Below are 26,292 nucleotides of genomic sequence, written 5' to 3'. Positions count from 1 at the left end.
TGACATTAGTAATTACCTAATAGAATTGTCATGAAGAATAAATAAGAACTAACATAAATGACAACATAATATATCTGCCAAGAGGTGGTTAATTAATGTTAGTTTCCGGGGCTTCCCTGGTGGTGCAGTGGTTAAGAATCTGCCTGCCAGTGCAGGGGACACGGGTTCGAGCCATGGCCCAGGAAGATCTCACATGCCGCAGAGCAACTAAGCCCGTGCACCACAACTACTGAGCCTGTGCTCTAGAGCCCCCGAGCCACAACTACTGAAGCCCGCGCGCCTAGAGCCCGGGCTCCGCAACAAGAGAAGCCACCGCAATGAGAAGCCCGTGCACTGCAACAAAGAGTAGACCCCGCTTGCCGCATCTAGAGGAAGCCCACGCACAGCAACAAGGACACAGCGCAGCCAAAAATAAAATAAAATAAATACATTAAAAAAAAGAATAATTAAAAAACTGTTAGTTTCCTTTCTGAAGATATAAAGGAAGCTTAAAAACTTTTTTTATAAATGTATTTATTTTATTTTATTTATTTTTGGCTGCATTGGGTCTTCATTGCTGTGCGCGGGCTTTCTCTATTTGGGGTGAGTGGGGGCTACTCTTCGTTGTGGTGCGCAAGCTTCTCATTGTGGTGGCTTCTCTTGTTGCGGAGCATGGACTCTAGGTGCACAGGCTTCAGTAGTTGTGGATTGTGGGCTCAGTAGTTGTGGCTCGCGGGCTCCAGAGCGCAGGCTCAGTAGTTGTGCCTTGTGGGCTTAGTTGCTCCGTGGCATGTAGGGTCTTCCCGGACCAGGGCTCGAACCCGTGTCCCCTGCATTGGCAGGCAGATTCTTAACCACTGCACCACCAGGGAAGTCCCAGGAAGCTTAAAAACTTTTAATTTCTATGTTTTTCCTTATTTTCTCAAGGCAACATATTTTTAATTGTTCCAAAGTTTTCCTTGTTTATATAACTATGGGAATTTCAGAAACATTCTGCTTTATAGTCCCCAGAAAAACTTCCTATGTGTAAATGCTGGCTGTGGTGTAAACACCCTTTATTACTGGTGTTATTAGTGACCCTCTCATAATCTAAGATGAACATCCCTTCCTTAATACACACTGAGTAAGACTCAGGGGGAGACTCTCACAATTTTTTTTTTTTTTACATCTTTATTGGCGTATAATTGCTTTACAATGGTGTGTTAGTTTCTGCTTTACAACAAAATGAATCAGTTATATATATACATATGTTCCCATATCTCTTCCCTCTTGCGTCTCCCTCCCTCCCACCCTCCCTATCCCACCCCTCCAGGCGGTCACAAAGCACCGAGCTGATCTCCCTGTGCTATGCGGCTGCTTCCCGAGACTCTCACTGTTAAACAATCAGAGCAGCAAGCCTCATCTGTATTTAGAGTTAGATGCTGCAATGTTTTATAAATATTTTTACTACTGTGGTATTTAAACAATTTCTCAGTAATCGAGTCACTAAAGTGCAGAACCAATGCATACCATCCTGTAAAACACCATGAGCTCAGTAACAAACAAAAACCATAAAAATATTGGCTCAATTATAAAGATATCAGTCTCTCCTGGATTTATATAACCAGTCACTTTGAACTCTTATTCCAAAAGAAAACAGGTATTAGCAGTATCTTAAGAGAGTATATAAAAAACAAAAACTAACCAGAAAACAAACAAACAAAAATGTTTAGGCTATCTAGTCCATCCCCAAAGACAAATTTTCCATCAAATATTTTCATCCACTTGGATTGTAAACATAGCCCAGGCAAGAGATGATGGTGGCTTCCACTAGGGTGGTAAATATGGAATGGAGAAAAGTGGATGAATTAAAGATATTTTTGATAGTACAACCAAAAAGATCTGCTAATACTTTGGATACGGAGGTTTAAAAAAGAGAGAAATCAGGACGATTTCAAGATTTTTGGGCTGAAATATTTTAGCATTTACGAAAATAGCAGAGGACACTGGTTATTTAAAATAGTATTTTAGGGGCTTCCCTGGTGGCGCAGTGGTTGGGAGTCCGCCTGCCGATGCGGGGGACATGGGTTCGTGCCTCGGTCTGGGAGGATCCCACGTGCCGCGGAGTGGCAGGGCCCGTGAGCCATGGCCGCTGGGCCTGCGCGTCCGGAGCCTGTGCTCCGGGACAGGAAAGGCCACGGCGGTGAGAGGCCCGCGTACGGCAAAAAAAAAAAAAAAATAGTATTTTGGTCACGTCAAGGTATCCGCTTTAGACATCTTGTGGAGATGTCCTCTTGACCTTTGTGATAGAGCTAAACTAGATATGTATTTTTAATTTTATAATACATTAATTTAACAATTATTAGTAACAATTATTACTACTGTCACCACTGCTACATCAGGAAGTAAAAGCTCAGCAACGTAGGACTTTCTCAAGCTCTTGAAAAACCCGCTAATAAAAAAGGCAGAGCTTTCCAAACGTCCCCCATTCATCCTCTGGCTCTGGGAACTTAGAGCGTCCTGAGTCCAATCAGCTTCCAAATCCCCAGCATCAGCAAGTGGGAGGGGCTCAGATCGATCCTGGTCCTTCTGCTGCTCCGGCTTGGCCACGTCTGAAGGCATGCAGGTCCTGGAAGGTACAGAAATCACATGTTTATTCATTGGTTATAACTGAGCTTCTTACTCAAATTTATGTTTCACAAGATTCAATAATACATACTTTTAATTCATGTCACTTATCCGTTTTTATAGTTTCTTCTTTTCTTCTATGGGTGTAAACTCTGCCTCCGAGCGTTGCGGACCTGCCGTTCCCTTCCCCGCGCACGCGCCGGGGGAAGAGCGGGCGGGCCTGTTGCCGGGGGGCGTGTGGGACTGGCGGCCGACCGCTGCTCGTGCCCCCACCAATATGGAGAGTTTGTACCGAATCCCGTTCTTAGTGCTCGAATGTCCCAACCTGAAGCTGAAGAAGCCGCCCTGGGTGCACATGCCGTCGGCCATGACGGTGTACGCTCTGGTGGTGGTGTCTTACTTCCTCATCACCGGAGGTAACTCGTCCTGCTTGGGGCCCGAGAGGCGCTGAGGCGCGGGGAGCCGGCCCGCCCTCGGGGCGCGTGTGTTCGGCTCTCAGCCCGGGAAAGCATCGCTCTCCTCTCGATCTTTTCCGAGGGTGGAGGGAAACTCTGGGGTCCCGCGTGTTAACGGCCCAAAGGTTTATTTGCCCTCACGCCCTGTCCTGTATCTTGAGGGGACTCCTGTTCTCGTTCCCATTGCCTTCCGTCTCCTGACCTCTTAGCCAGGCGGTCCGAGCCGAATAATATATTTTTCAAGCCCAGATTGTTGCTCCTTTTATTGAATGCCGTGAGTTATTTGACAACGGCCCTGGGAAAATCTCTTTTGGCCCATTCTACTTCCAAGGTTGGTCAGGAGGGTGTGGGACTGTTACCTTCTCTTTGTCTACGGTCCCTGGAAGTTTGGAAGAGACTTGACAGCCTTTAGGTTTGTTAGCTCAAACCTAAGGGTTCGGTGTTGCTTTTGCCCCGATCAACAATAAGTATGAATGTAATCTTTCGAAACCACAGTTTTGATAAATATTTGAGATTGGAGATAGATTTGCAGAAGATATCGCGTATTTGAGAGATCGGAAGTTGAAAAGTTAAAGAATAAGGAAAATAGCATTACCGTTGAACACTGCATTGTCATTTTATCCTGTCCTTTGCAAAAGGGGCGTCGCTTTGTATAGTGGTGAGTTGGCAATCCGGCTACAGTCTTTTCATAGCTACCACCCTTTCAAGCCGCAGTTCCATGATTTACTCAACACTGCTACTGCACTTTTAGATTTTGGGAAGTGGGGTACTTAATTTGGAAATGATAAAATTAAAGCTCCACAGATTAGGGACAGCAAGAGCAGCTGGTTCTGTTTTTAAGGGAATAGTCAGACATCTTCATTTTCATAGATGTCTTGTGAAAATAGTTGGTACTGAGGAGGGAAGTATCTGAAATCATGCAGGCTTAGTTCTAGAATGAACCTTTGGATTTACCCTCCTCCCAAATCTAGAACAGTGGCAGTTAACTTATGTTCATTTAAATAAATTACGTTTAAAATATTTTTTATGTTGGTAAGATACTGTCCTAACATTGCATTAGCGTTCACATTTGCTCAGCACATTAATAGGTGCTGGATTGAATAAACAAAATTTAAAATGCATGTGGCATTTTTTTTTTTTTTTTTTTAGTAAGTCTTCATCTGCTAGAAATCTTTCCTGTAACCCTTACCTCCCTTGGAGCCAGGGCCTTTGCTGGAAGCCTCACAGTTTTCACTCTGGGCACTTTTTCCATCTGTATTTGTAATGGGGAGATTCTTTGCCCTAATTTCTGGGGGAAAGTGAAAGGACACCTTTTAGTGGCCAAGGCCATGAGCTGTCTCATACAAGGAATCGGTTTTGCCACTGGAAAGGAGTCTTCTAGAAACTGAGTGTACCTTTATAAATAAACAATATTTATTGCTGAGAAATATTCATCAAATAATGTACTGAGTTCCTGTTAAGTTCCAGGCATTAGGTACTGGAGGCAACAATGAATGAAACAGATAAGGGCCCTGCCCTCCTGAAGCTTATAATGTCATTGGTTGAGATACGTTAAATATCACATAAATCTTTCTCCATTACATTAGTTTTTCCACTGCAAGTTGCCATGAGTGCATTGAAGGAAAAGAACAAGAGGTTATGTAAAAACAATCAGACTTAGGAACATCATTTACATTCGAATGTGGTTTCTGAGAAAATGACATGTTAGCCAAAATTTGAAAGATTGGGGAAAAGCGTATCTAGGCAGAGGGGAAAGTATGGACAAGTGTGGGACTGAGATACCAATTAGGTGGGTTTTGTAGTTGACTTAGAGTAGACAAGGTTGGTGGCACTAGAGATGGAGGAATGTATAATGAAAGATATTTTGGAAATAGATTCAGTGGATCTTGATGATGATTGATTGGATGTGGGGGGAGAATGACATGTGAAGGAAGTTTCCTGGTGTCTAGTTTGAGCACCAAGTAGGTGGTAGTGTCATTTTCTGAGACTAGAGAAATGAAGTTTTTTTGGTTGGGAATGGTGAACCCAGATGTCACTTTGGGATAAATAATAGTTGGACATAACCAAATATAATTAGTTGGATATGTCAAGTTTGCAGATAGGAGTCTAGAACTGAGAAAAGAGGTTTGTGTTGAAATTAGTCAATAACAGATGTTTTCTGAACTCCTCCCATGAGCCAGATATTGAAGAACATAGAGTTTCTATTCTTAGGGAGCTTACATCTAATTTTAATAGTGCTAACATGATTCGGTAGGTGTTGGCACATTGAGAATCATTAGCATAGTAAAGCCCTGGGAAGGGATAAGTTCAGTTGGAGAGAGAAGGTAGGAAAAGAAGAGCATAGTGGATCGAGCCCTAAGGAACTCCGAACGTTGAGTGGTTTTATAGCAGATGAGGCTCAGCTAGAGAGGTAGCAAGAAAACATGGACAGGAGTGTCACGGAAGCCATGAGAAGCCATCTTTTTACCCCAAGAAAATAGATTTAGTAAACTGGATCAAGCACTGCTAGGAGACCTCCTAATAAGAGAACTGAAAAGTGTCCTTTGAATTTGACAACATGGAGGCCATTAGCCTCCATGAGCAAGAGTAATATCAGTGGTGGCAGAAGCCAGATCGGAGTGAGCTGAAAAATGAAGGATGAGTGAGGAAGTGGAGACAGAGAGTTAACCTTTTTTTTTTTTTTTTTCCCTCCAGAAGGAAGCCTGGCCCCCTTTCAAAAAGGAAGCATAGAAGTAGAATGTTAGCTAGGAGGATCTGGTGTCAAGGGAAAGCTGATGTAGGGAACAAGAGGTTGAAAATACAGGAAAGAGAAGAGGTAGCCCATGGAACAAAGTCTCTGAAATGGCAAGGGGGACGGAGTCCTTATTATTGCAAAAGGGATCCCATGGTGATAGGAGGAGGGACTCTTCCTCTGTTGTAGCTGGAGGTGAGGATGGATGCAGGTTCCAGTTTGTAGATTTGGTTTAGGGGGTGGGGGTGAGTTAGGGAATTCCCAAGTGATTGTTTTGTTAGTCAAAGGTGAGGGAGACAGTCTTGCTGTGCTTAAGAAAAGCTGGAGGTGGGGATGATGGAAAACAGTGAAGATAAAGAGTAGACGTTGACAGTGGGAGATTTGAGAAACAGTGTTGATGGACATTAACATAAATGATCATGATGACATTATGACATAATGATGGATATTAACATTAATGATTGTGAATCTCTAGTATTGCCAGTCTGCCTAGTGGTGTGATTTTAAAACGTCTCATTTTACTTTCAAGCAAGAAAATTTCTCTAGCTACCTCTTAATTTAAAGAAACAAATCCAAGTATATGTGGAACATTTTCTTGAACTAAAAATAGCCTTTAATGTTAAATCTGCTTTATTGTGGAGTCATTCTTGAGTTTGAAACAATACTGAATGAATTTCTTTTATGTTTTGCAAGTCATTCTAAAATACTGAGTTGAATTTCTGAAGATAAATTCTGGTTTATCTGAAGTTTAGGAGGTAAGCTGGGCCTCATTTGATTATAATAATACATCAAAGCAGTCCTGTTTAAATATAAATGAACCTTTAGAGACCGATAAAAACTCTAAATCTATTTTAAAATTAGGAATCCAATCTAACCTATGTTGTTGTCTTTCATTTAGGAATCATTTATGATGTTATCGTTGAACCTCCAAGTGTCGGCTCCATGACTGATGAACATGGGCATCAGAGACCAGTAGCTTTCTTGGCCTACAGGTAAAAGATATCATTTTGAATGATTTGCTGGTGGGAAGGAAGATTGCTGAGGCATGCCTGCTTATTTAAAAATACAGTGCAACCTATTGGGTGCATCTGTATTTAGACACTAGCTGTTTTAAAATGCTAAATTCAGAGATTGCAGGAAGTGGACAAGAACAAGAGTAGAAGTATATTATTTATGTATTCACTTATTAGGAAATAAAATATTTCACAGTGATTGACATGTTCACTTATTTAAAGGAGGGTGTCAGTTTAAAATTCATTTATAGGCTGTTCTGGGGTCAGCAAACCACAGGTATGTGTTTATTTGTAAGTAAAGCTTTATTGGAAATAGGCACACCCATTTGTTTCTGTACTATCTATGGCTGCTTTCAGGCTACTGTGTTGTGTTATACAAACCATATGGCCGGCAAGCCTAAGATATATACAATCTGGTCATTTAAGAAAAAATCTTTGGACCCCTGGATATACTATTACATAGGAAAACTAATTTTTGAGACTTGGGAGTTCCATGTAGGCAATGAACACCAAAACAGTGTGGTTTGTTTCACCTGAGCAGTGCTTCTTGTATTGCCTTATACAAGCCACTTGGTAACTATCTACCTGAACATAGCTATATGTTTGTATTTACACTTACGTTAGTGGTATTCCATGCATAGAATATCCCTGGAAAGATTACTGTGATCTCTGTGGAGGGGATATGGATGACAGGAGATCTTGATGGCAGGGAGACATTTCACATTTCACTGTCTCGTCACCTGAGTTTGAATTTTGAAACCGCTGCGTGTATTGCGTTTTCAATTAAAACAATTAGTTTAGCAAAAATGTATATACCTTCTTTATATGTGCCTATGTATAAATCATATCTTTAACAGAGAAATTTGCCTTTTGGGGTCCGTGAGCTTTCAGAACTTGAAAGTTCTTCACCCCTAGAAAAATCAGATACGTGTATATACAAAAATTTAAGGGTTTATAGATTTCTGAACATCTTTGTGGGGTTCATGAAGCCTTAGTTAAGAACTTGCTTGCTTTTAAAAAGTTCACTTTGAAACAAGAGATTTATTAATTATTAAAACTCAGGAAACATTAACCAATTCAAAATTAATTTGAAATTGATAGTAGAAATTTAAATAACATAATTTTCAAAAACTAAAGTTCTGGGTAAAGTGTTCATGTACATATATTAGTTGGCTTTTTAAGCTAATAATTAAAATATATGAGTATTGGGAATTCCCTGGTGGTCCATTTGTTAGGACTCTGTGCTCTCACTGCTGAGGGCCCGGGTTCAATCCCTGGTCGGGAACGAAAATCCCACAAGCTGTGCGGCGTGGCCAAAAAATATATATATATGTATATATGTATATATATGAGTATTGATTTTACATAGGCAGTTGCGTTAGTTGAAGTTTGAAAGGTTTTTTTGAGCATAAGCTCCATGAAGACAAAGATTTGTGTCTGTTTTGTTCATTGTTGCGTCCCCAGAACCTAAATAGTGCTTGGTACATAATAGGCTCTCAATAAATATTTATTGAAATGAATAGCCAGAAATATGGTAAAATAGTTGTAAGGGTAATAAAAAAATAAGCACAACAATGTTTTAGCAGAAACAGGAATTTCAGTCTAAGGAAAAAGTTTTTTATTTTTCTGGGAATTTTCATTTATTGTTTGCTCTGGTCTTTCTTTTTCAGAGTAAATGGACAGTATATTATGGAAGGACTCGCATCCAGCTTCCTGTTTACAATGGGAGGTTTAGGTTTCATAATCCTGGACCGATCCAATGCACCAAACATTCCGAAGCTCAATAGATTTCTCCTTTTATTCATTGGATTCGTCTGTGTCCTATTGAGTTTTTTCATGGCTAGAGTATTCATGAGAATGAAACTGCCGTAAGTTATTAAGTACTTCGTATAATCAGCACCTTAACTTGCAAACTGGTAAAATAATTACCTGGATCTCATAAAATCATAGGAGATTTAATTTAAACCTTATTTAAACAGATGAAAATTTCGAGAACCAGAGAAATTTGTGACTTGCTCAAGGTTATAGCTATAGTTAGTAGCAAAATTGAGATGAATAGGTCTTCCTGACTGTTATCTCCATACATGTTCATGAGAAAATCCCGTTATTTTGCTGTAGCATCAGTGACCACTGACTGGAGACATTTCTCTGAAGGGCTTTTTGGTTAATCTGTAACATATGGAATTCCCACAGTAATAATAACAGTAAGGAATACTTTTGAGCCATTAATTGCTGCTGTTCTTTGAATATTGATATGAGGAAAATCCACTAAGCATTGGACAGGAAAGGAGAGTTACTGCCTCTCCAAAAAGATGGGGAAAGGATTTCATATATGTATATTAGATTATTTTGATTCAGAAAACGAACACTATCTTTAGAACAAAAATAAATTGGTTTTATGGCAACTTTTATAATTCTGTTTGAGATCTTTCATTTTAAATGTAGATGAGTCTGATCACATTTCCCTATATTCTGATTTCACCTATGGATACATTAGTAACTACAGGAACTTTGGGCAAACATATCATACAAAGATTAGCTCTTAGAAAATTCATTTTTTAGGGAATATGTTAAACATCAAGTGTCAGCTGTACTTAAAACTGATATTTTCTGATTTTATTATGAGACAGTAGGAGGGAAAATGGGAATGTGTTTGAATTACACAAGTTCACTTGTTCTGTGGCTTAACCTGTCCGTATCTATAACACATCTGGGGTAGAATGGACAGACTTTCTAGAAAGTCACAAATACTTATCCTGCACTCATGTTCCCATCTTAACCCTGCAATATGGGAAAAGAGAGCAGTGTTCTTTGTCAGCTGAATATCTTTGTGGCCATGTAGCTCCATCAGACTGCCAATGGCTCTTATTTTTGTCCTGGGAAAAATTGGGGGCATTTGTTAAATTGTACGAGGACAGAGACTCCAGCCTCCTCTTTTTTTTTTTTTTGCGGTACGCGGGCCTCTCACTGCTGTGGCCTCTCCCGTTGCGGAGCACAGGCTCCGGACGCGCAGGCTCAGTGGCCATGGCTCACGGGCCCAGCCACTCCGTGGCATGTGGGACCTTCCCAGACCGGGGCACGAACCCGTGTCCCCTGCATCGGCGCATCACTGCGCCACCAGGGAAGCCCCAGCCTCCTCTTTTTGTTCCTCTTTGTTCTACCCTTGTTGCCAAAGGTATACCAATAGAAGAGTCTGAAGTTTTTCACAGCAAAACAGGAGAAGAGGAGGCTCCCAGAGAGGATAAAGAGGCTATTAAAAATTAATAATGAAAACAGAAAGAACCTTTGGAGGCATATAGCAGAACAGAAGCAGTGAGCTTGTTTTGTCCGTAGAACCAGATTTGTTCTCATTCTGCTTAAGCTTCCCATTCTTCCTTAAGGTTTTAGGTCTTCTCCTTAGGCTGTGTGTTTTTCTTTTAGCTTGAGCATTTGACTTTTAGGACAACAGGATAATTATCCTAAATTATCGTAAATTTAGGATAATTATCCTAAATTATCCTTTTAGGATAATCTACTACTTACAAAAAGGTTTTGAAAAATGTTTAATTCTCTGGATTGCTTCTGTCTTACTTTTGCAATTATTTATGTAAACATTTGTCTTTTCCACATTCTATAGGCCAGTTTCCAAGATTGTTGACTAAGGTAACAATAGGAAATTAGAAATAACAGTATACTTTCTGGGCTTCCCTGATGGCGCAGTGGTTGAGAATCTGCCTGCTAATGCAGGGGATGTGGGTTCGAGCCCTGGTCTGGGAAGATCCCACATGCCGCGGAGCAACTAGGCCCGTGAGCCACAACTACGGAGCCCGCACGTCTGGAGCCTGTGCTCCGCAACAAGAGAGGCCGCGATAGTGAGAGGCCCACACACCGTGATGAAGAGTGGCCCCCGCTTGCCACAACTAGAGAAAGCCCTCGTACAGAAACAAAGACCCAACACAGCCAAAAATAAATAAATAATTGATATTTAAAGAAAAAAAACAGAGTATACTCTGGGTTTTGGGTGTAAATTATATTTAGGTATAGTCAAAGCAGAACAATAGTCTAAATAGAAAATTGCTGCTTTTTGTAACTTGCTGTGCAGCTAAATCTAAGATTTACATTTTTAAGAGGAAGGACTTTATGATCCCCTCTTTGATATGATTTCTCATCTACAGCTCCTAATGCCTGGTACCTTGAGTGTGGAGTGGGGAGAAACAGTGGACAGTTTGGGAAAATAAGGGAAGCAACAGTGTTGCATTTTCTGGAATATTTGCAGGCCCCAAAGGAGATGATGAGCCAGGTCTGTGAGCCTACATATTGCACATGATAGGGGTGTGGTTAGTACCACCAGCAAGAAAGGGATGTGTCTTCTTGCGCATACATTCTCTTTGAGGACCCATCGTATATGAGCAATTTGATATATAATAAATGGGACAGCAGCAACAACAAAAAGTAAAGAAACATCAGTAACCATGAGTTTTTTCAGATCAAATAAGTCACTAACATCTGAGATAAAGGTTGGCTATGCTATAAGATGCTTCATAACTTCCAGGGTTGCACGCTCACAGAGAATCTGATATCACCTTTAACAAGAGGTACCTTTAAAAAGGAGAGAACAATAGCAGTGAAATGGTACTACTAGCTTTATATTTTGTGATTTATGCTTTTTAAAAGACCTGATGTATTCTCTACTGATATAATTTTACATATTAAAACATGGCTTTATTTGATGCATAAGCATAGGTCATATACTAATTACAAGGAAGAATACCACAACGTATAACTGTATCAAGAGATGTGTGTCCAAAAGTGCATGTTCACCTATCAGTATACGCAGATGACAGGCAGCTGTCTCTAAAGAGTCCTCAGTACTTTTGTTTCATTGTGTGAGCCAGCTGTTGAGTAATTTCCACTGGTGCAAATATTAGTGGACACTTTCTTAAAATCTTCAACTTTTTTTTCTTGTGAAGCTTAGGTCTCTTTTTGTTCTTGCTCTTAGAATTATCTGACAAAGATGTTATTTTATTTATTTATTATTATTTTTTTTTTTTTGCGGTACGCGGGCCTCTCACTGTTGTGGCCTCTCCCTTTGCGGAGCACAGGCTCCGGACGCGCAGGCTCAGCGGCCGTAGCTCACAGGCCCAGCTGCGCCGCGGCATGCGGGATCTTCCCGGACCGGAGCACAACCCCGTGTCCCCTGCATCGGCAGGCGGACTCTCAACCACTGCGCCACCAGGGAAGCCCCAAAGATTTTATTTTATTTTATTGTAGGTTTAATCTTTTTAAAAACATTTTTATTCTGTATTGGAATATAGTTGATTTACAGTGTTGTATTAGTTTCAGGTGTACAGGTGTAAAGTGATTCAGTTATATATATACATATGTCTATTCTTTTTCAGATTCTTTGCTTGTGAAGCTTAGGTCTTAGAGTTTGCCTTTTGTGAAGTGTCAGGCATTACAGTAGCAAATTTATGAGGCGGTCTTCAAAGTCGATATATACACTAAGAGGCTTTTTATTTTTTATTCAATTTTGGGGGGAGAAGTGGAGGGGAGAAGTATTGTTTGTCTCAGAGTTGTGACAGTGGTTGTGTGAGGTGAAAGTTCTCTCTGTACTCAGAGTGTGGATTGACCAGGCTGGTAGAGCAGAAGGAAAGGGATAAATGAGTTCTAAGGAGATCACATTGGCTGCATGCAGACCCAAGACCCAAGAGAGTCAGGTGAGTCCAGGAGCTGGAAGGGAGGAAATTCTTGAGTGTCTGCTCTGTGTCAGGCACTATAGTAGATCTCAGCCCTATGAAGTAGTTTTTTGTCCCCACCTTAGTGATGAAGAAATTTGAGACACTGAACTAATAATAGCTAAGGTTTGTCAAGTGCTTATTACCATGAATAGCAGTTACTGTATTCGTAGATTCTCTTATATAATCCTTAAACTCCTTTGACGTAACTCCATTTTATAGATGAGGAAACTGAGTGACGTTTGCCCATTCGTGTTAAGCTTACCCACTCGTGTTAGAGGCAGGATCAAAAGGAGGAGTTCTAAAGGCATCAGCGGGTACAGGGTGTATTCAACCCTTTCTTAATGTGGATAGTTTTACACAATCTGTTTTTTCCTTGATCCTGCAGATCCTAAATAATAGGTTGCAAGGATTTATTGCAAAAGAAAAAGTTTGGAACTTTATAAAGCAGACTTTTTTTTTTAAAGGGGATTTCAGGGCCCAACTTGTACATTTAGTAAAAGGATTTCCTATTTGAACAGTGTGAAGTTTGACTTGCTCAACAGCTATAGCTAATGCCCGCTGCCTGCCATCAAGACATTTCCTAAAGAAACAGAGGTGCAAGGCAGACGCTTCTGCACACTGCTTCTGGAGGGCACGAGGGCTTGCCTCCCAGGCTGAACAGCTCCTGGCCCTCCTACTTTCTCCTTTGGTAATATTAGGGTTTTCAGGAAATCTAAACCAGCTTCTTTCCATAAAAAGGTTTGTGATGTTTGTTGGCAATTGTGAGAGTCCAAAGGAAATTGATTCTGACTCTTTCTTTGACTTTTACATAACATTTTTTTCTCTTTACTTTTTTTTTTCTCATCCTCTGTTGCTTAGCATATTGGTTTGTAACTTTGTCCTTTGAGGGAGAAGGATAATGGAACCCAGACCCAGTACTGTATTTATTGGGGGGCAAGATTTGAAATAAGAACCATAATGAGGAATCACACAATTATATTTTCAGATTGTCATTTGATTCATCATAAAATTTGTTTGGGACACGTTGAAATGTTGCTTCCTTTTCACTTTTTGTGTTTATAAATTTTATTTTTATAGGGGCTATCTGATGGGTTAGAGTGCCTTTTGTGAAGAAATCGGTGGATACTGAATTTGCTCCCGTTAATGAAGTTTTAAAGGCTGTACCAGTCCTCTGATATGAAATATGGAAAAGGATGAAAAGCAGCAGAACAGAAACATCTAGTGAAAACAGAGGAAATGTGTTATAGCTGGGACTAGAATGTCTTCTTGGTATCAGAGACAAGCTTATCAGCATTTTTTCCTGCTGGCCTATACTGACGTACCAACGATGTTAAGTGGCATTTTCTTCTTTTTTTCATTTCTTAAAGAAAATATACTTTATTTCTACAACTATAATATTGAATAAAGTGATTATTTTTTACAACCCCCTTAACATTTTTTGGAGATGACACTTCTGACCTTCAGAAATTAATGTAAAATCAGGAAGTGAGATCCCATAAGCTGAGAACTCTGGACAGCTGATCAGCTTTCCCTGTGGTGCTTTGCCTTTAAACAGAGTGTGTGACAGTGCATCATTTCAGATATGTATGTAAGACTGTTACCTGAACAATAAGATGTATGAAAGGAGCAGAAATAAATAATTTTTCTAATTAACACCTTTTTAATTTGTCTTTTGATCAACTGATTGTATTACTCTTTGGTCTGTAATTATCCACTCCCGTCTTGTGACTGTCTTAAGCTCCTGTTGGTAGCCTGAAGTCTCCAAGTGTAGTTGGCAGGATGCCTTGTGAAGTAGCAACTCCGTGTCCCTATAAATATTCCAGCACAGGCTGTACATTTATGCCAGTGTTGTTTTAAATGTGATTGTGTTAGATGACAGTTCCCTTCAGGCATTCATCTGCAGTAATTAACACAGTTTGGAGCACATAAAAACATCTATAGACCAGTCTGGTCTTCCCCTAATTTCTTCTAGCCAGGTCATTTGGTTCTCCCTTCACTGGCCATGGACTTCACTTCTCTAGGGCCTCTTTAATTCTTACCCCATGATCTCTAAGTTTACAGTAAAATTTTCTCTCAGGTGGGTTTTTTTCATAATTCCAAGGCTGATCTAAATGTAGCTGTTCATTAACTTAAAAAGATTCATTTATTCAAAAAGTTTTGAGAACCTATTTGCCAGGCAGCACTGAGGATTATAGGGATGAGAGATAAGGGCTCTGTCCTCACAGAGCTTATGTCCTTGCAGGGAAGCCAAATTATCAAAAGATAAAAAAATGTTTATAAAGTTTCAGACGCTGATAAATACCACAAACAAAAACAAACAAGTTAATAGTCTGTACTATGGTGATGAGAGATGTGGGGAGAGGAGGTTACTCTACTCCAGAGCTCTGAAAAAGGAACATAACACCTGTATGTATTCACCAACTTTAAAGCCTTGATTTAACTTTAATTATATTTTTCGTTATTTGGCCTTATTTTAAAACCTTAATTACACTAGATGGACAGAAGATAACACCAAGGTGTTAGAGTTTCAAGAGGTCTTTCCCTGAATGATTGAGCAGTGAGCAGTTCCTGTCAAGCACCACCAGATGGTGCTGTTAAGGTTTGGTGTGTTTTTCTGTGTCACAACTATTATTTTTGGTTTGGTTTGGTTTTTGTATTTATGGTAAAATAAAAGTATCTTGACTAGATACAATGAAATGTAATTAAATAATTTTGCTGGTAAAATTGCAATGTTTTATGTGAAAGAAAAAATCATACCTTGTACTAGACCTAAAATGCTTTGGGGACACTAAGCCAAAATGTCACAGCCTGATAGAAAGCCTGCCAAGCATTATTAACATCAGCAGCAGTTAAATAAATGAGAGAGTAAATTAACGGCCTAGATTAGAAACAAGCTAGTCCTTGATTTTATCACAGAATTCTCCAGGAGGTGGATGCTACAGTGGAGTTAGAAGTGCAAAACGGTTTAGTGGAGAGTAACTCCAGTGAGAGGTAAAGGAAGGATGCACAGTTAGCCAGGAGAAGCTGTCATCCTGTGACGTTCAGCTGACAGGCTTGCTGTCTGCCCAATGGGGAGCTCCAGAGGAAAGAATGCCTGTCGGAAACACGTTGGGTGGAAATGGCTAGACCCTTGTACCACTCACTGCCTTTTCAGATCTTTGGCCTCATGCCATCTTGAGATTAGCACGATCTTGGCTAGAAAGCTGAGGTGAACCCTGACAGTAAAGAAAATATCCTCTTCGTAGGATTAAAACGAGAGGAAAGCCTATATATCTTGCTTACAAGTGGAAGATTGTACACTGATTGTTGTTTATTTGAATTGGGAAGTGTGAGGTAACTTAGGTTCTTAGTAAATAGTACATTCCTGAAGTGTAAAGCTGGAATAAAGGTTATTTCCCCACTTTGCTAGTAAGTAGATGGAGATTCATTTGTTACAGAGCTTGAAATACAACCCAGGTCTTCTGCAAAGCAGACCAATGGTTTCCATTGTAACTGCCATTTTCTGACACAGATCAGTCTTTGAAGGTAGTAATAAGTATATACTTATAAAAGACATAATGCCAGATGTTGGGTTACATCGGTAAGAAAAACGCAACCCCTGTTCATGTGGCATTTATAATTTAGTGAATATACGATAACGTACCAATTCTCTTTGCTATAGGAACATGTGGGAGGAGCACCTAAACCAACACTTGGTGTGAGGGAAGCCTTTAATTTGTTGTTGAAACAATGGCTACTCATCTGCCTAAATGTTTCAAGTACTAATACACTTTGCCCTAAATCTCTTCTACTGGTTTTGCTTATGTACCAAGACTCTTAATTACAAGTGAGAAACTCACTCAAGCTGTCTTAAGCAGACAGGATAAATTATTCGGATGCTGGAGTGTCACGATACTCAGGGCAGGGTTGCTGGGCATTGAGAGTACCAGGATTGAGAACATGGGACTCTAAGGACTCCGCTGTTTATTTCTGAGGCGTTCTGTGGGTCTGCTTCATGCTCTTCTCTCTGCGAAACTGGCCACTTTCTATTACTCTAGTTCAGAGTAGAAGGAATCCTGGCTGCCAACCCATCTTGATCATTATACTTGACAGCTTCAGCCACTCTAGAGGAAATTTCTTTGACTCAGTAAGTTTTTAAGGGCACCTCCTCGAATGGGAACTCCTACCTCTTCCCATGCCTTCGGCCATCCCTCCCTACCCTACCCCCCAGCCCTGCTGCACCCAGTTGTCCAGCTCTCTTCGCAAGATTACCCAAGGGCCAGTTGTTGCCAAGTTTGTGGAATTACGTTCATATAATTGGTTACAAAGTATGTGAGACAATTCAAATCCTAATTTCACCATCTATGATGAGGTGTCCTTTAACTTCTGTTGAACCTGCTAGTGATGAGAATCTTTCTACCTCTAGAGGCAGCCCATTCCATCTTCATGTCTCTTGGTCTTTTTTCTAAAAATTTATTATTATTATCATTTTATTATTATTATTTGGCTGTGCCACACGACTTGTGGCATCTTAGTTCCCCAACCAGGGATCAAACCGTGCCCTCAGCAGTGAAGGTGCTGAGTCCTAACCACTGCACTGCCAGGGAATTCCGTCTTTGTCTTTTAGAAAGCTATTTTCTGTTTTCTTTCGTTCATCGGTTTCAGGTCCCTGTGTCTATACTTAGACATATCTACCTGCACTACGTAACGACACCCAGCATTTCAAATAGTAAAACCCTCTCCTGAGCTTCCATTTTTTTCAGGCCTATCATTTCTAGTTTTTCAGCCTCAGATACATTGGTTCTGATTCCTTTATGATCATTCCCCTGTCGCTGCACTCTAAGTTCCCTGAGAGATTATGTACTGCGCTTGGGGTGCTCATACTAAAACTGATAGAGCCATTTTGGTGGCTACATCCTTCTCATAAGCCATGTTAATATCAGAGTCTCAGCAATGGTTACTGTGGATCTAGATGGGCGATACCATGAGTTATTAGGAGCTCAGACTTGGGATCAATCCGATTTGCTGCCTTATTCCAGCGCTGCCCATTACCAGCTGTGTCACCATGGACGAGTTACTTAGATTCTCTGAGCCTTTTTCCTCTAAGTAAAATGAAGGTACCAATACCTACCTCATAGGGATGTTCCGAGAATTTAATGAGATAATGCACAGCCCCTGGAATGTATTAGGTTCTCCAGAAATGTTAGCTCTGAACTTGTCTTTAGCTCTTCTTCCCTTCACGCTCTGTAGTTTGATTTAATGCAAGGTTATACATTCTCCCCCGGGGACGGGAGTGGTGGAAATGTGCACACAGGCATGTGTGATAAATATAGTTGAAGCGTGGAATGTCTGCTTTTATTCTTACGTCCATTTAACAAAGTGTTTTCGTGATTTATGTTGTCCACTGCAGGGTGGAAATGAGTTCCACGCAGCGCGTGGCATGACGCCACCCTGAGACCGGAGGCCAAGGAACTGCCTTTGGTTAATGGATGGCACGGCCTCTTCATAAAGTCCGTTTCTTTGGATGCCTCCTGTCGAGGATGAACCTTCACACATGCCATTAAGTGTTTATGTTGGCAACTGCTCCACCTCAGAAAAAGAGTCTTCTCTTTATAGCAGCCTGTGGGCGCCAGTCTAAACACAGAGCACTCAAGCTTTGACCAGGTTAATAGGCTGAACAGTTGTAATTCAGAGTCCTCAGAACTGCTGTACTATTTTAACTGAGATGATGGGAAATTATCTGACAATTTTAATATCTAACTATCTTTTCACATAATACTTTGTATTTGTATAATAACATATTTCAACTTTTAAAAGCTCCGTCACATCTATTACCTCATTTAATCCTAACAAGGGCCTAACAACCATCTTCTGGGTCTCTTAGTGTCATACAAAGGAATAGCAGGCTGAGTCAACAAGGAAGGTACAATACCATGCTGGGTACTTGATCCGTGTTATTTCCAATCCTTACAACAATTCAATCTAGTCAATATTGTTTTCTCTATTTCACAGGGATCAGCCGGGATTGAAATAAAGTGGACCTAGCTCTAAAGCCCTTGTACTTTCTACTAGAACATCATATACTTTTTGTCCTATATTCTAACTTAGTGTTTTTCAAAACGTCTGGACTATGAAAAAACACTCAGATCATTAATTTAATGAAGTTGTAGTTCTGGTCTCTTACATTCCTTTGTTTCCCCTATAAAGCCTGATTCATGTCATTTTTCAAATTAACATTTTATTATATCATATGTAATATATTTAGAGGAATATATGCAACAGACATGTAATTTGAGAAGCATAATAAAATGAATAAAATCCTGCGAACCCATTCCCAACATAGGAATGAATATGGCCAGTACCATGGAGTCTCTTTTGTATTCAGTCCTTATCCAATCATTCCCCTGCCTTCCTTCCAGAGGTATCCCCTGATCTGAATTTTGGTTTATCACTTCTTTGCTTTTAAAAAACTAGTGTTACAACATTTGTATGACTATTCAATGTATTATTTAGTCTTGCTTGCTTTTGAGTTACTGCTTAACACGTTGATAATTTAGTTCGTGTATGTTATTTTTTACTGTGATCATAGTTTTAAAGATATTTTCAGTTTTATACAATTTGATTGTCCTATCTTTCTGGTGGATTGAAGTTTTCATCATTATGTAGCAACCCTCTTCATATTTGACAGTGATTTTTTGTCTCAAAGTCTGCGTAGTCTCATGTAGCTTACTCAGCTCTCTGCAGCTTAGAATTTGCCCTGTATATTTTTCTATCATCTTCTTTCAACCCTTTCTTTGTCCTTATGTTTTAGGGGTGTCTGTGTATCATGAGGCATTATTTATTTGTGTTTTACTCTGACAATCTTTGTCTTTTAATGAGTGAGTTTAGTCTATTTTATTACACATTTGGGCTTTTCTGTATGTCCTCACTTTGTACTATTTGTCTCAATTTTTTAATGTTTCTTTTTCCTCTGCTCTCACCTGTTTTGGGTTGATAGAGTTTTTGTATGTGTGCTTTTTAATCCTTAAATGGAAGATTGTAGTTTCCAAAGATGGCTGCAACGATAACTCTCATCCCACCTGTTTTATAGAAGGTGACCTTGCTGCTCTGCATCCAGAGGTGGAGATGATTTCTCTAGCCCGTACAGAGGATGGCAGAAGTGAGCTTTTGCCAGTGCCGGGTACTTATTAACCTGCCTGGCGCCTTCTGTTTCTTACCTCTTAGAATGCCAGCGCTTGGGATGCAGTTGGAAACCCAGCTGCAAAATCATGAGAAGACTAAGCCACATGGAGAAAGTGCGTGTGGCCACTCCTGTCAACACCAGCTGAGCTCCAAGCTGGCCACCACCATCGACTGCTAGTCCTATGAGTGAGGCCTTGTGGACATCCAGCCCCAGCTGCTAGATGACTGCAACCACTTGAAACACCCCAAGGGACAACTACCCCAAGTCAGCCTAGAAAACCTTGAGAAATACTACTAAGCTGTTGTTTGTAGTCACTACGATTTGGGGTGGCTTTTATGCAGCATAGATAACTGAGGTGGGGATGTGGTATTGGCTTTGGGACTGAGTAATGGATGGAAACTGACAGGGTCTTGAGGAGGTGGAGGGTGCAAGTTAGAAGAGCTTTGAGAAGCCCCAAGTGACAGGTCCCCAGGGAACTGTTGACTAGGGCTTGAAGCCAGTGAGGAAAATAACCTTGGAGGCTGAAGAAAAGGCAGCAGGCTTGTTAACACTGCTGCCTGCTGTAAGGTAGAGAATAGAAAAGGCACCTGATGAACCCATGGATCTGACTGGGGAGATTTCCAGGCAGAAAGTAGAAAGTGTCAACTGGCTTCTTCTAGCTCACGTTGCAGATAAGAAAAAGTGAGTAGAGAGAGGTGAATCAAAGAATTGTTCGGTTCAGTTTTCGAGTTTAGAGAAATAGAGAGCTCAGAAGAGTCTTTCCAGATAGCAAATGAAAGCTTGTGTTTGAAAAACAGTTTATCAAAGATTTTGGATTTTTTAAAGATTTTCATTTTTAAAGATTTTGTTGTTAAATTGATGATTAAAAGTGTAATCTTTTATTTAAAAAATTTTTTTAAAGACTTATTTGTTCATGTTTTGGCTGCGTCAGGTCTTAGTTGCGGCACGTGGGATCTTCACCGAGGCATGCGGGATCTTGCTCGCGGGCTCTTCATTGTGGTGCGCGGGCTTCTCTCTAGTTGTGGCATGTGGGTTTTCTCTCTCTAGTTGTGGCACGCGGGCTCCAGGGTGCATGGGCTCTGTAGTTTGCGGCACGTGGCCTCCAGTTGAGGCGCGCGAGCTCAGTAGTTGCAGCGCGTGGGCTTAGTTGCCCCGTGACATGTGGGATCTTAGTTCCCTGACCAGGGATCGAACCTGAGTCCCCTGCATTGAAAGGTGGATTCTTTACCACTGGACCATCAGGGAAGTTCCTAAAAATATAATCTTTTAAATATCATCTCTCTGTGTCCAACTTATAACTGTAACTTTTAGTTGTACTGTGTATTTCCAATTTACAAAGAACTTTTATATACATTACTCCAATTCTGACTATCCTGCTATTAGATCTAAGTAGAAAGCTATTGTTAGTCCACAATATTAATAGTAGTGACAACCACAGCCATCCTTCCTTCTTCTCCTCCAATTTTGGGGTTCTGACTCTGTGCCTGCTGTTAAGCTTTAGATAGGTGATCTTACATTCTTATAGCAGAGTGTTATGACTTACAATCTAAGGATGAAGACTGTTAAACCAGAGAGTTAACTATCTCAACCACGAAACATCACGGGTAGAACCTCGATTCAAACCCTAGTTTTACCCCAAGTCCACACTCCCATTTAACCTTTTTCCCTGAGAAGAACAGGTATCAATTTTAGACCAGAAAGCATCTTCAATGTGTGGATTAATTTCACCTTATAAAATTTCATATTCATTGTCTGTCTCACAGTCAATATTTTATGTGAACTATTTTGATAAATTATTTGACTTTCTCCATTTCTTTTGGTTAGGAATACACCAGTATTACAATAAGCTTCTTTATTTGTAAAATAAATGGATTGGATCAGGTGATCTCCAGTGCCTCGTTCACCTTTGATATTCCTTTCACCTCTTCTAATTTTCTGACACGTGGGTTTTCTAATCACTATCTGCAGGGCTGCAAATGAATTCCATTTGACCAGCAGATGGGGCTCTTGATAATCAAATAGGAAGAAGCATTTATTGAGCGCCTACCATGTGCCAGGCCTGGGTGTAACCCTGCTGCTGCTTCAGATTTATATGACTATGTTCTTAGGCCTATCTCAAATTCTTGTTTTTACATGTGCTTCAAAGGAACACTTGCCATTTTACCAAGAAGGAACTTTCCTCTGCGGAAAACTGATTAAGTGATTACTGAGATGTCTCCCAATGCTAAATGCCATGATTTGAGGCCCAGAGTTAAGTGACCTTAGGAGTCCAGGACTCCTTTGTGAAGGAGCTGATATGTCTGATCCTCTGTGGCTTTCAAACATCTCCCAGGAACCCAGGAGCTAGAAACTGCCTCTTATTCAGGCTTTTGTGATCATAAATAGGATACAGAAGCCACTGAGGGTTTAAGAATATTTTCAATTTATACAGTTATTTTTTTTATTTTTATTTTTTTGTGGTACGCAGGACTCTCACTGTCGTGGCCTCTCCCGTTGCGGAGCACAGACTCCGGATGCGTAGGCTCAGCGGCCATGGCTCACGGGCCCAGCCGCTTCGCGGCATGTGGGACCTTCCCAGATCAGGGCACGAACCTGTGTCCCCTGCATTGGCAGGCGGACTCTCAACCACTGCGCCACCAGGGAAGCCCATATATACAGATACTTTTAATACTTAAAATCTTTTGCCTATAAAGGGATAATAATACTAATACCATCTTTTTCCCCCCTAGGTACCAACTACATGATGCTTCAAAGCAGGAAGTAGAATAACCCAGATGTTTCGGAAACTTTGGTTTCTCTTTGTTTCTCAAGCTGTCTTATGGTTTTCCAATATCAATTATTATTATTTTATAAACGGCCACCGTCAATTATAGGGTGGTGGCTTTAACATTTCTAAGTAAGAGAAATCTCAAGATAGGAGCTGCACTGCAGCTGGCAATGCCACATAAAACTGCTTCAACAATCAAATAGAAGAACCGTCAAATATTTTGATAACCTCTCAAAGGAAGGCCAGGACAAACTGCTAGTTCTTCAACTCACTAAGCTTGGACCTGTGTCCCCTCATGAGAGGTCACGCTCCCACTTCATGTAAGCCCCTCTTCTCCAAGGCATCCAGAGGTTGAGTAACCTGTGCAGGTCTTTGCAACAAGCTCGTCCTACGTGGGTCCACGTGGCTGGATGTCCTCTGCCCCAGGTTACTGTATCTCTGGGCCTTTGGGGTCTACCACGTGAAGATGTGCCGTTTCTTTCTCTCCCCCTTCCCCCCGATGCCCCAAATGTCACATAAACTGTTTATTACTAATGCAAAACTTTAATAAGGAAATTGCCTATCAAGGAGGTTTGTTGTTTTCCTGGTCATTGGAATTCGTCTTGGAGCTCTTCCTCTGAACATGTTAATCAGTGTTTCTGAGCAGATGACCAGTAAACAACGAAAGTGCTGATTCACTAGCCTTAATACAGCACTCCATTCTCTAGGACTTTTAACCCGTTAAATCCCTAACTCTTGTCCTTGAGAGGATTTTCTTTTACTGTGGAAAGCTTTGTTGTTCAGGGAAGGGTAGGCATTAAATATAGCTAATATTTATCGAGAGCGTACCGTGTGCACTTTGTCCCCAGCATTCTTCATGTCACCTAACTGCACCCTCACAACAGTACTATGAGGTGGTACTATTTGGCCCATTTTGTAGAGGAGGAAACTCACAGAGGTCAAGTCCCTTGCCAAAGGTTGCACAGTAGGTGATGGACCAGAGCCTCTGCTCTTCACCACGATGGAACATTCCAGGAACGTGTCCTTATTTGACCTCAAAGGAATAGGAAATTTTTAATATTTATATAAAAAAAGAATGAACTAGATTGGAAATTGCTTGAGTTCAGGGTCTGATCCTGTTTCTTATTTACTTCTTTACAAAATTTTCCACGCCATAGCTCTGCTTATATATTCATATTCACCTGTTGTAGTACTTATTATATTGTATCAGTTAAGCCTCATCATTTGCCTCTGAGAAATGTGCCTAGTACTCAGCATATAATAGGAGCCTGATTTATGTTTGCGAGCTTAAGTGGAGATAACTTTTGGAGACTGTTTTAAAGTTTACAAAATACACGTCCATTGCTCCACTGATTACTAATTACAGATATTTCACACAGCCTTCATTTAGCTGGAATTAGAAAAGTATGCTTTTATACAATTTTTATTTGAAAGCATGTTAGTTTAATTCTACACGAATTATATGTACCAGATTATATGTACGTACCTTACTTTCTTTTTTTTTTCTTAACTTTTGGCTGCGTTGGGTCTTTGTTGCTGTGTGCCGGCTTTCTCTAGTTGCGGCGAGCAGGGGTGGTGCACGGGCTTCTCATTGCAGTGGCTTCTCTTGCTGCGGAGCACGGGCTCTAGGCGCACAGGCTTCAGTAGTTGTGGCGCATGGGCTTAGTTGCTGCACAGCATGTGGGATCTTCCCGGACCAGGGCTCGAACCTGTGTTCCCTGCATTGGCAGGTGGATTCTTAACCACTGCGCCACCAGGGAAGCCCCCTTACTCTCTTTTTATAATTTGGCTTTGGCATTTCATTTTAAATTCAGGCTTGAGGGCAGAATGAATCGAGGCATCTGCTCATGTAAGGGGTTCATGGCTTCAACAATGAGATCTATTAAGAACTTAGAAAAATGGGAAATGAGAGCACTCTTATTTCATTAGTAGAAGATTCCATAATAGAGGTAATTAGTTACCTTGGATTATAAGTCAAGAAACTGTAGATGTAGAACTGAAAGTTTGGGAACACCATCTCCAATCAGGGTAGGCTAGGTATAAGCCCTGGACACTTGTCCACCTGTACCGTGGTTGGTCTGCAGGTGGATACAGCATAAAAGGGCAGGATTGGCCTGGCCCATGAAAAAGAAAAATCCCCAAGCCAGTCAGCAAGATTTCTCCAGCACTGTCCAGGATATTAGAAGCCTTTGGCCAGTAGACTTGAGTTCTACCTGTTTGGCAAGATGATTTCAATAAAGGAGAAAAGTGCCTCCAACTCGTATTTGAGGGACATTTTTAGGATCACCTAATCACTGTAGAATCATCTCCGTCTGACATACTCCTGACCGCACCCATTATGTCCATCATTCCAACCCCCAGCTTGATTCCCTAGCCAAATCTTTGCATTTCTTTTCAAATAGTATGCTCCAGCACAGCTGTGGACTGACCAGGAAGAAAATTAGTTTCTCTGCTTTCCCTCCACATCCCAGGACACGTAAGATAACAGATGTTTGTTCTCTGTCACTAGTGTCATGGGCACTATAAGTTAGGTTGGAATAGGATTTCAAATCTTCATAACAAGACTGTTTCAATTAACACGGTACTAACCAGGCATCTGGAGCTTGAACCCCATCGGACTTTCCTTCTGTCTCTCTTGAGGTACTAAAGCCCACTTGGGATTTGGGTTCATTGAGAGCTTGCTTTATTTCCCCTATTAGGACTTTAAGCTCCTCGAGGCAGAACCTAATACCCCACACTCAACTGCACATAACATGGTGCTATGCAAATAGGAGGCGTTCGATAAAACTTTTGTAAAGTTGTTTTATTATTTGCTTATCTTTTCACTTTTATTATGGAAATTTTAGACACAAAAGAGGTGAAAGAGGAATGAATAGTATAACAAACCTCTCCTCACTCATTGCTCAGCTTCATCTATTATAAACTCAGGGCCAGGGGCTTCCCTGGTGGAACAGTGGTTAAGAATCCACCTGCCAATTCAGGGGACACAGGTTCGAGCCCTGGTCCGGGAAGATCCCACATGCTGCGCAGCAACTAAGCCCATGTGCCACAACTACTGAGCCTCCACTCTAGAGCCCGCGAGCCACAACTACTGAACTCGCGTGCCACAACTACTGAAGCCCGCGTGCCTAGAGCCCGTGCTCCACAACAAGAGAAGCCACTGTAATGAGAAGCCCGCACACCACAATGAAGAGTAGCCCCCACTTGCCGCAACTGGAGAAAGCCGGCGCGCAGCAACGAAGACCCAGTGCAGCCAAAAATAAATAAAATAATAAATAAATAAATAAAAATTCAAAAAATAAAATAGGACATACTGAATAAAAAAAAAATTCTATCACTATTCTTCTCTTGACATGTTTACTTGTGACAAAAGTATTACTGCCCGGGCTTCCCTGGTGGCGCAGTGGTTGAGAGTCCGCCTGCCAATGCAGGGGACACGGGTTCGTGTCCCGGTCCGGGAAGATCCCACATGCCGCGGAGTGGCTAGGTCCTTGAGCCATGGCTGCTGAGCCTGCGCGTCCGGAGTCTGTGCTCCACAGCGGGAGAGCCCACAGCAGTGAGAGGCCCGCGTATAGCAAAAAAAAAAAAAAAAAAAAAAAAAAGTATTACTGCCCAACTGTAGCACTTTTGCCTCAAGCCACTTGTTCTTTGAAGGTTTTGTGTTAATGGAGACATACCTAAAGGTTTGTCCTCTGAGACAATCTTGGCCTGACAGTTCCAACAGGCTGCAAGTGAAGCGAGAGCCTGACACTCCTCACTCAGGTCAGCAATGGGGGGCATGTTTTTCCTTATTGTTTATGAAGAGCTGATGATTCATTTTTAGAAAATCATGAATCAGCTGTCAAAAGGTCTTCTTTGTAC

The 26,292-nt window shown here is 41.0% G+C and overlaps 1 protein-coding gene across 2 annotated transcripts; it reads left to right on the top strand.

Annotated features, from left to right (window-relative positions):
* Positions 1 to 2,789: 2,789 nt before the first annotated feature.
* On the top strand, positions 2,790 to 14,157 carry OSTC (oligosaccharyltransferase complex non-catalytic subunit). Of its 2 annotated transcripts, XM_004322294.4 has the most exons (4): positions 2,794 to 3,002; positions 6,671 to 6,764; positions 8,456 to 8,653; positions 13,580 to 14,157. In XM_004322294.4, exons 1-4 carry the CDS (start codon positions 2,864 to 2,866, stop codon positions 13,596 to 13,598), a joined length of 450 nt encoding a protein of 149 aa, XP_004322342.1. In that variant the 5' UTR covers positions 2,794 to 2,863; the 3' UTR covers positions 13,599 to 14,157. The 2 variants fall into 2 exon arrangements, with proteins under 2 accessions (XP_004322343.1, XP_004322342.1); XM_004322295.4 differs by lacking the exon at positions 8,456 to 8,653 and having other exon boundaries at positions 2,790 to 3,002.
* Positions 14,158 to 26,292: the final 12,135 nt, after the last annotated feature.

The sequence above is a fragment of the Tursiops truncatus genome, chromosome 5 (assembly GCF_011762595.2).
Source record: "Tursiops truncatus isolate mTurTru1 chromosome 5, mTurTru1.mat.Y, whole genome shotgun sequence".
Taxonomy (NCBI): Eukaryota; Metazoa; Chordata; class Mammalia; order Artiodactyla; family Delphinidae; genus Tursiops; species Tursiops truncatus.
Note: the sequence above shows the minus strand (reverse complement) of the source record. Positions and strands in the feature narration are given on the sequence as shown.